Here is a 10,338-nt window from a genome sequence, read left to right as displayed (position 1 = left end):
GCTCTCGCCTCCCTCCCCGCCCCGCTTCCGCGTCACGGTCCTTAACACCACCTGCCGGCCCGCCCGGCCGTATAAAGGAGCCGCGGGCCTGGCGCCGGGACTCGGCCCCATGGAGACGCCGCGGGCCGCGGCTGGCGCTCGGCGAGGTGAGGCGCGCGGCGGGGAGGGTCGCGGGCCTCGGGCTGTCGCCGGAGGAGGGGGTGGGGAGGGCTCTTGCCGCTTCCGACCGGAGGGAGGGACGTGGGACGGCGCCCGGGGCCTCGCCGGTCCGCAGGACCCTCTCTAACTTAGCCCAAGTTAGGAGAGCCGAGGGAGGGGGACCAGGGTCCAGAGGGGCACCGAGAGAGCGCAGGTCTCGGGGCGGGACAGCCTCGGCGTCACCGGCGCTCGGCGGCCAACCAGAGTTTCCCAGGAACTTTTCTCCCCGGTGGGTCACCCCGGAAACTTGCCCTCCCCCGGTCTGGGAGTCTGGCCACCGGCCCCACGCTTCCTGGGCCCGGAGTTCGGGACGGGTGGGCGAAGGCGATGGCCTCAGGGGGAAGCCCGCGGCCCTCTGCGCACTTCCAGCCTCAGGTTTCCATCTGCGAGCCCCGCCCCTGCCTCCGGGTCCCCTGGGTTAGCGTGCGGGTGCGGGTGCGGGTGGTGGAGTCAGACTAAGTTCAAATCCCTGCGCAGCCAGCCAACAACTGGATGACCTTGAGCAAGTTCTTAATGGCTATGCCTCAGTTTCCCCCTTTACATAATGGGAATGATAATGGCTGGCTGGGAGAGCTTTTGAGAGGACAGCCTGAGCTAACACATGAAGATAACTTTGTATAGTGCTCGGTCAGTGTTGCCTCCTCCTGTTGGGTGTGGCTGAGGGAAAAGAGACACAGTTCCCCATCCCTAACCCTGTGGTTGTCCGATAGGAGCTGTGGCGCGTGCCTTCCAAGAGTCTGAGCCATGAGTGGCCCCTGTGGAGAGAGGCACATCGAGGAAGCCAGCCCTGCCATGAGTCTGTGGGAACTTGGGGACAGCCACAGCTGTCAGGGCACTCCCAGGCCGGCGCAGGAGCCTCGTGCTGAGGAGGCGTTGGCTTCGGAGCTGCAGATGAAGGTGGACTTCTTCCGGAAGCTGGGCTACTCATCCTCTGAGATCCACAGCGTCTTGCAGAAGCTGGGGGTGCAGGCGGACACCAACACGGTGCTGGGCGAGCTGGTGAAGCACGGGTCAGCTGCCGAGCGGGAGCGCCAGGCCTCGCCCGACCCCTGCCCTCAACCCCCTCTGGTCCCCCGGGGTGGGGGCACCCCCAAGGCACCCACCCTAGAGCCCTCACTCCCAGAGGAGGACAAGGAGAGCAGCGACCTGAGGCCGGTGGTCATCGACGGGAGCAATGTGGCCATGAGGTATGTGTTGTTTCCGTGGCCAGGATGTGGAAGTGTGGCCCATGTCTCTGCAACTCTGGTCCAGGGGCCTTCAGGAAGGAGTGACCTCTTATGTCCTGGTCTAGAGTGAGGGAAAGCGCTGTATGAGGCCCTACTGCCTGTCAGGAGGCTCCCTTAGCCCTCATGAGTGACCCCTTTGAAGGGGGTGTGTTAGAAATGCTTTAGGGATGAACACTCAGGGGCTCAAAACTTGGCCAGAGCCACACTCCCAGTAAATGGTAGAAGGATTCCAATCCAGAGCTCCCCTTATGCTGTGGTCTCTCCCTGAGGCCAGCACTCTCTATTCCAACTCCTGTCCTGTGACATGAGGCAGGGTAGCACAGGGGACAAGCCTGGGGGCTTCAGCTCACCTGCACAGGAGCCAGTCCCTTACCCTGGACGGGCCCTGTTTCCTCAGGTGGTGGTTGTGAGGAGCAAAGACACAGAACCAGGGGAGGGGCAGGTGCTGGGTAAACAGCAGTCATTGCTGTTATTATTATTCAGGGGCTGGGGCTTCTGAGGCCTTCTTGTCCCAGAGCTGGGCTCCCAGCTACTGAGGCCTTTCTAATTATGACCAGGAATGACCTCAGGGCTGGATCTGGCTCTACGTGGTAGGTGTCAGCTGGTGGCCTAATGCTCAGGCTCCAGGTGAGCTGTGACTTGGATCCCTGCTGAGTCAGCTGGCAGGGCTGGCCTGGTCTCTGGGGTCTCAGCCCCAGTAACTCCCACCCCTGTCCCCAAGCAGGCTTTCACAGTGGGGAGTGGCGGGGGGCAGAGGGTGAAGCCAGGCCTAGGGCTGCCGCTGACCTTAGGAAACCCAGACTTCTCTCCTGGATCCAGGCCCTGCCCTCTGCCCCTGCTTTCTCCCACTTCCCTCCAAGACAGGCTGGTGAGTCAGGGCTGGGTGGACAAGGAAAAGTTCCTGTTGGCCTGGACTGGGAGACCCCAGACACGGGGGTGGAAAGGGCTCCTTCCTCAGCTGCCCTAGGATCTTCCCAGGTGGGCTGCCTGAGGCTGGCATGACGTCAGCTTCTGCCCTCCCTGGCCCCACCTACTCCTGGCCCAGCTGGGGCAAGTCAGCTGTCCTGGCCCAGCTCCACAGGCTTGTGGGTGAGCCCCTTCCTCTGACTTGGGCAGAGCCTGGGTGGGAGGCTGAGAAAAGCTGGCTCCCATGCCAAGGGCAGTGGGTCACAGCCTGTGCTTTGAGAGTTAGGGGTCTGCTCTCAGGCTCCAGCCTCAAGAGGCTGAGCGAGGAGCTAGGAAGGATCTGTAACTCCTTCCTCTGGGGGCTGGGGGCCAGGAATGGCTGAGCCCTGAGAGCAGCCATGTGCTGTGTGTGTTTGTGTCCTGGCAGAAGGAGGAGGGGCACTGGGGGAGGGGGGTGTCAGAGGAGCTGGCTCCTGAAAGGCAAAGGACCCGCCCACCAAGGGGGGGTTTCTGAGCTGGGGCAGTGGCAGGAGGGGAATTCCAGCCTCAAACTTCCTGTCTCAGCTGCTGCTGGGTTCCTGCCCTGCCACCCCCTCCCCCTAAGGGCAGGCAGGCTTGCCCCCACCATATGCAAATCGTGGGGAAATTCACCTCTGTTTCCTTCTAAGGGAATTTTTCTCCACTAGCCAGACCCAGCCCAGGCAGATCTTTTCACCTGGGGACTCCGGCCCAGCCTTGCCCTCTGTCCTGGGGCAGAAGCAGCCGAGCTGGAGTTCCCAACATACAGATTCTATCAGTGCCTGATCAGCCAGGCTGGGGGGGCCCTGACCTCCTGGGCAAAGAGGACTTGGGGTGGGAGGATGTCTGGTTTTCCTGTGCCAGCAGAGCTTCCTCCACTGCAGTGAAAGGGACTAAAGTTAGCTGCAGGGAGGCACTCCAGGCTCACATGTTCTACTTCTACCAAGAGTAGGGCTCTAACTACCTGCTGAGGGAATATTCCAGGTGCTAGGGTTGCTGAAAGCAAACTTGTCCCCAGCCAAGATTTTCAGTGCTCAGAGGCAGTGCATGCCCTAGGAGGCCTGGCATCCCATTAGGTCCCAGATCTTGGAGACACTGGCCTAGCATGGGGCAGGTGCACCTACATGCATGTGTACAGAGGGAGACAGGTGGGTGCACTCGCAGACTGCATCCCTGAGACAGGGACCCAAGCTAGGGGTGACCGTACCTCGCAGTCTTGGGAAGATAGAGCAGAAGCCCCAGGGAAGGGGTAATGTGTTGGGGAAACACTGGACATCGTGAAGGCACAGACCAGGGACCTGACCCATCCTGGCAGTCAGGGAAGGCTTTCTCCTGTCCCAGCCTACCTCTCTTAACACACTTGTCCAAACTCAATTTGGCGGGCATTTTTCTCCCAAATAAACTTTGGGTCTTCTGTTAGAGACTGGAAGGCAATCTAGTGGCCCCAGACCAGGGTTCAAGTTCTGACTGTCAGGCCAGGAATGGTGGCTCATGCCTGTAATGCTAGCCACTCTGGGAGGCCGAGGTGGGAGGATTGCTTTAGGTCAGGAGTTCGAGACCAGCCTGAGCAAGAGCAAGACCCCCTTTCTACTATAGAAAAAATTAGCCGGGCATGGTGGCGCACGCCTGTAGTCCCAGCTACTCAGGAGGCTGATGCAGGAGGATCGTTTGAGCCCAGGAGTTTGAGGTTGCAGTGGGCTATGATGATGCCATGGCACTCTAGCCCGGGCAACAGAGCGACTCCGTCTCAAAAAAAAAAGTTCTGACTGTCTCAACCACTAGCCAGGTGACCCTGGATGAGTCAGGGAACCTTCCTTTCCTTCACTGTAGCAAGCCTTGTGAGAATGCGGCAACATTATCTGGCCTCCAGTCGGAGCTCAGTACCCGCTAATTCCCGCTCTGTCCTCGAGGTCAGGGTTATCCTGTCTTTGTACCTGCCTGAGCATCAACCTGTGGCTTCGAGCACAGGTTGTGGGGTCTGCGTCTGTTCCACCCTTACTGCTGTGGGACCCTGACCACTAAGTTACATTCTCTGGACCACAGTTTTCATCTGGAAAAGGGGGAGTGGGGATGATAATGATGGTGCCCTCCTCATAGGCTTGCTGATTCAGTGTTGGGCACTTAGAACAGGGCCTGGTTCACAGCTCTCAGTAAATGTTAACTTTTATGAGCAGGCTGGCAGGTTCGGGGGGGCCCCAGGTGGGATGAGTGCTGCCTGGGGCTGGACTTTGTCTCCCCTACAATTTACAGAGACCTTCAGACTCTGGTGCCCAGTCTCACCCCCAGACAGCCTGTGTGCCCCCCGGCTGCCTCACCTCCCTCTCTGTCTTCTCTTGAGGCTCCAGCCATCATCCCCCACCCCCAAAGCCACCCACAGGATGTGGTCGGCCCTGGACCCGCCCCTTTTGCGTAACATGTATTCTGTTTTATTTGCCAAATATGAGAGTCTGAGTTGTTCTTTGAGGGGCAGTGAGAGGCTGGGACTGCTGGTTCCAGGAGCCCTTCTGTGACACCTGGTATTACCTGGGAGCCCCCATCTCCCCTCCCAGGAAATCCCGTTGGAGCCTCCACTTTGCCGGACTGTCTCTGGCCTCAAGCCAACTGGGAAGGTCATCTCACTGACATGGCCCTTAAGGAAGCTGCAGGCTGCTCGGCCCATTTTTCAGACAGAGAAACTAAGAGCCGCAGCAACCCAGAACACCTCAAGGCTTCCCTCTCTGTCCAGCCACATTTGGATAGGGTGGGGTCTGGTCCTCAGACCAAGGCAAGGAAGATGTCCCATCCCTCAGCTCTCCTTGCCAACAGGGTCCCCCGGTGTCTGCCTCAGATGAAGAGGCGGGTGAAGGGAGGCCAGGGATGGGCCAGGCGTTTTGGGGAATTGGCTGTCTTGGGAGGAAAAGCAGTGTCCTTTCACTTTCGAACTGAAAGCTTCCTGTCCCAACTTGAAGGTGGGAATCACCAATCCCTTCCCCTTTGCCCTCCTCGGGCCTCGGCCCCTGAGGTTTTTGTACGGACTGAACTTTAATCCGGAACAGTCTGGTTTCTCCTGGGTCAGCCCCGCTGGTACTTCCCCGCCCCCACCCGCAGCACTGTGAGCCAGGGAGGGGTGGTGACTCAGTCTGCGTGTACATCTGCGTCCCTGTGGTCCCAGTGGCTCCCGGGTGGGGCAGGAACCAGAAGTCTCCGGCGCCTTTCCCCCACCCCCAGGTGTGTTGCAAGTGGCCTGACCCTCCCCCACCATGGGGAGCGGGTGCTGCCAGATTCCTGGGTGTTTCCTCACGTTCGGGAGATGGAACCTCAGGGAAAGTCCCAGCCGAGTGTGGCCATCCTGGTTCTGTGGGAGCCAGCACAGGGAATGGAGGCCTGGGGCCCCCAACTGCAGAGGGCCCTGCCTCCCTTTTTGCTCAGGCCTGGTGAATAGCAGGTGGGCCTGTGTGGGCTGACTGTGTCCCCTCTTCCTCCCAGCCATGGAAACAAGGAGGTCTTCTCCTGCCGGGGCATCCTGCTGGCAGTGAACTGGTTTCTCGAGCGGGGCCACACGGACATCACGGTATTTGTGCCATCCTGGAGGAAGGAGCAGCCAAGACCTGATGTGCCCATCACAGGTGAGTGGTGCTCTGGAGGCAGGGTGGTCTCACTGTCCCAGCAGCCCTGATTGTCCCCGAGAAGGACCCTTTGGGCATGACCAACAACTTCTAGAATTCAAACAGGGACCAGCATTCGTCTTCCTGTTTTTTTCTGTCCTCAGCAACCCTGCCCTGAACAGTGGTCATTGGAGGTCACATTGTCTAGCCTTCTGCTTCAGTTACTGGGCACCTCCCTCATCCTACTGGTGGATGGGTCACTCTTTCAACATCCCCAGTGGCAGAGGGGCAGTGCAGCATAGTGATTAAGCCTGCAGGCTCTGGACCCAGATAGCCAGGGTTGGAATCCTGGCTCTGTCCCTTTCTGGTGCTGTGACCTGGGCAAGGACCCCTGTTAGCACTGCCCTGAGCCACTTGCTCCTCATCTGTAGACTGGGGAGCGGTGGGGGGTTGACAACAGTGCCTTCCTCACAGAGTTGCTGTGAGCATCACATTTAATACCCAGTAAGTGCTTAGAAGAGCACCCGGCATGGAGCAAGTGCTCAGTGTCCATTAGCTGCCATCATTGTTCTTGCAAGGGCCTCCAGCCTTTGGGGGTAAAAACTGAGTCATTTTCTCTAGAAGTCTTGCAATCTGGGAACAGGCTGGCTGGGGCTGTAGGCTCCAGGAAAAGGGGCCCCTTCCACATGAGATCTAGTGACCACGTCCTGACAATGCAAGGGACAGAGCCAAGATACTTCTGCCCCAGCTTGTTCACGGACCACCCCTACAGGACAGGCTGGGTGAACAGGCCTGATGTCCAGAGGGGAAAGGCGAGGGGCCAGCTCTGTGCTTGGAGCCTTTGCTGAATGGGCCCTGCAGCCCTGCGCTCAGGTGTTCCTGGTCTTCAGCAGCAAACTGTGCAGGGCCCCGGCAAGAGGCAGGTGCGTGGAAGTGGCTTCAGCAGAGCTGGTTCCTGCCTTTCTGAACTTGGCATTAACAGCCCCTGTGCCTGGCCACCAGGAAGTTAGGGACCCCTGTGGGCCTGGCTCTGAGTCCTGTTGGCCCTAACCTACGCCCCGTCACCTCCCAGACCAGCACATCCTACGGGAACTGGAGAAGAAGAAGATACTGGTGTTCACACCATCCCGGCGTGTGGGTGGCAAGCGAGTGGTGTGCTATGATGACAGATTCATTGTGAAGCTGGCCTTTGACTCCGATGGGGTCGTGGTCTCCAATGACACGTACCGAGACCTCCAGGGTGAGCGGCAGGAGTGGAAGCGCTTCATCGAGGAACGGCTGCTCATGTACTCCTTCGTCAATGACAAGTATGTTCCTGCCCCGGGGGGGCCCTGACAGACAGCCAGAGATGCTCTGGGGAGGGTGGGCCTTGGAGGTGGGTTCTGCTGGGCCCTGTGGCCATGCGGGCTGTGGTCTTGGCTCCAGGCAGCTTTGGGAGTGAGATGGACAGCTTGCTGCATGAGAGAGATCAGGCTGGGACCAAGCAGGCTAGGGGGATTGTGCTTTTTGATTTGGGGTATGGAGCAGTAGCATTTGTGAGGTGATGTGGTCAGTGGCTCCAAGAAAGCCTCTCTTGTTCCCAGTGCCATTTTTTTGGTTTGGTTTAGTTGTTTTTTTTTGTTTGTTTGTTTTTGAGACAGGGTCTCACACTGTTACTTAGACTGGGGAACAGTGGCATGATCACAGCTCACTGCAGCCCCAAACTTGTAGGCTCAAGCAATCTTCCTGGCTCACCTTCCCAAGTAGCTGGGACTACAGGTGTTTGCCACCACACCTGGCTGATTTTTTTTATTTTTGTAGAGACAAAGTCTCACTGTATCGCCCAGGCTGGTCTAGAACTCCTGGGCTCAAGCAGTCTTTCCCACCTCAGCCTCCCAAAGTGCTGGGATTACAGGCATGAGCCGCCGCGCCTGGCCCCAGCACCGCATCTCTTGAGCAGAAGCCACGGGGCAGAGGATGAGCCCTAGATTTAGATACTCAGGTGCTGGCCTCCCAACATCAGGGAGGAAGTTGCCCTAAGGGCCATGGACTGTGGCCCTCTGGACCAAGGGATCTTTCTCCCCTTTCTTGGGATGATCACACCAAGAGAACAGTACTGAGGTGTCCTGCTGGACAGGTGCCAGTTTTAGGGGTTACTCTCCTGTTCTTCCCAGCAAGGCTTGCCATCCAGCCCCCCGCTCAGCAATTAGAAGTCCCCTTCCATGTCTCCCACCTCCTGAAAGTTCTGTTCGCCCTCTGTAGGTTCATGCCACCTGATGACCCGTTGGGCCGGCACGGGCCCAGCCTGGACAACTTCCTGCGTAAGAAGCCACTCACTTCTGAGCAGAGGAAGCAGCCATGTCCCTACGGTATGTCCCCAGCCCTGCATTCTACAGCCCTCCTCACTCCTTCCCTCCCTCCACCTAGGTTGGCTTGTGCCCAGGTTCTTCCTCTTGGGGACCACCATGATTGGACCACCCAACCCTGTTTCCTGTGCCACCCCTTCCCTGCTCTTGTCCCTGGTTCTGGAGCCCCCTGCTAGAGTCCTTCTTCATTCCTCTTCCAGGGAGGAAATGCACGTATGGGATCAAGTGCCGATTCTTCCACCCAGAGCGGCCAAGCCGTCCCCAGCGCTCTGTGGCTGATGAGCTCCGTGCCAACGCCCTCCTCTCACCTCCCAGGACGCTGGGCAAGGACAAAAGTGGCCGACGGCCTTCACCTTCGTCTCAGTCCAACTCTGTAACTACAGAGAGTGAGCAGTGCAGCCTGGATGGGAAGAAGCTGGGGACCCGAGCATCCCCAGGGCCCCGCCGGGAAGGTCCGACACAGACCTTTGCCCCGTCAGGCAGGAGCCACCCACCTAGCGGGGGCAGTGGCAGCAGCTTTGGGCCCACGGACTGGCTCCCACAGACCCTGGACTCACTCCCGTACACCTCCCAGGATTGCCTGGATTCGGGCATTGGCTCCCTGGAGAGCCAGATGTCAGAACTGTGGGGGATTCGAGGAGGCGGCCCTGGGGAGCCAGGCCCACCTCAGGGCCCTTACGCTGGCTACAGCCCCTATGGATCTGAGCTTCCAGCCACTCCACCCTTCCCTGCCTTTGGACGGCCCGTGGGTGCTGGCCACTTCAGTGTCCCCGACTACGTACCCCCACCACCGGCCTTTCCACCTCGGGAGTACTGGTCTGAGCCGTACCCGCTGCCCGCACCCACCCCAGTCCTTCAGGAGCCCCAGGTGCTAAGCCCAGGGGCTGGCGGGGGCCCATGGGGCAGGGCAGGCAGCCTGGCCAAGGAGCAGGCCAGTGTGTACACCAAGCTGTGTGGCGTCTTCCCCCCACACCTGGTGAAGGCTGTGATGGGGCGCTTCCCGCAGCTCCTGGACCCCCAGCAGCTGGCTGCCGAAATCCTTTCCTACAAGTCCCAGCACCCCAGTGAGTAAGCCGCCCCTTGGCCTGCGAGGACACCACCACTGGCCTCCAAGGGCTCGGCGTTGGGACCTCGAGCAGCCCATTCCCAGCCCTGAGGCCCACCCTGGAGGCTGGACAGAGGGAGGATTAAAGTAGGGAAGGAACCCACAAACCAAAGATACCATAGGATTGGTTCTGGCCCATGCAGCACCTTTAGCCGTCTGCCTGAGTGGTCAGAAGCGATCACCCTGTTGATACACATTGTATCTCTGTAGTTTAAGGAGACGCTGCCAGTAATGGCGCCCGTCCGTGGCTGAGGCCCAAACCCTCTTTTCTCTCAGAGGGCGGGGAGGGAGGCCAGGGAAGCAGAGACCTGGGCTGGGGACCCTGTGTGCCGCCCCCCACCTCCGCCCCGCCCCCCGGGATGCCAGCCTGGGCTGGCTAGTTGGGCACCGTGTGCCTGCCCTCCAAGGGCCCCCTACACCGATGAGGCCTCTTGCGTGTTCCTGTTGGGCACAAGGCTTCATGTTAGTAAGCAAGATGCTTCTTAATAACTTACTTTCCACACCGCTCTATTCACCTGTCCCATTGCCCCTGCTGGGGGTCAAGGGCCCTCTGTCTCTACCCCCCCTTCCTCTGTACTCGAGTCATCTCATCCTTCCCCGTGGATGGGGGCACATGTATATGTTTGTGCAGTGATGTAAATTTTAAGTATTTTAAGTGGAAAGTCTGTAACATCAATAAAGTACAATCAATGTGAGCCCTTTAAAGAGGTGATTGTCTTTGTTGCACTCAGGAGAGGGGGTGTTGAGCTGGCCTTTGGGTGATGGAAGGCCAGCAGGTGTGCACCCCAGACCTGTCTTCACCTTCCGGGTAGCCCCTCCACGCCTGCTCTGACCCTTCTCTGGAAGGAAGGCATCCGAGTTTCGCTGAGTGCTCAGTCCCTTTGGGGCTGGGGCATCTTTCCTGAGGCCTTGTTGGGCCTTGCTAGAAGGTGGCCGTGGACACATGGACAGGGGCC

At 59.2% G+C, this 10,338-nt stretch overlaps 1 protein-coding gene across 1 annotated transcript; it reads left to right on the top strand.

Moving 5' to 3' along the window:
* The first annotated feature begins 21 nt into the window (after positions 1–21).
* ZC3H12A (zinc finger CCCH-type containing 12A) lies at positions 22–10,077 on the top strand. Its single transcript, XM_045548240.1, has 6 exons — positions 22–146; positions 909–1,385; positions 5,814–5,953; positions 7,005–7,239; positions 8,174–8,280; positions 8,478–10,077. The coding sequence occupies exons 2-6, from the start codon at positions 943–945 to the stop codon at positions 9,347–9,349; spliced, it is 1,797 nt and encodes a 598-aa protein (XP_045404196.1). The 5' UTR covers positions 22–146; positions 909–942; the 3' UTR covers positions 9,350–10,077.
* The last annotated feature ends 261 nt before the right edge of the window (positions 10,078–10,338 follow it).

Source organism: Lemur catta, chromosome 3 (genome assembly GCF_020740605.2).
Source record: "Lemur catta isolate mLemCat1 chromosome 3, mLemCat1.pri, whole genome shotgun sequence".
NCBI lineage: Eukaryota > Metazoa > Chordata > Mammalia > Primates > Lemuridae > Lemur > Lemur catta.
Note: the sequence above shows the minus strand (reverse complement) of the source record. Positions and strands in the feature narration are given on the sequence as shown.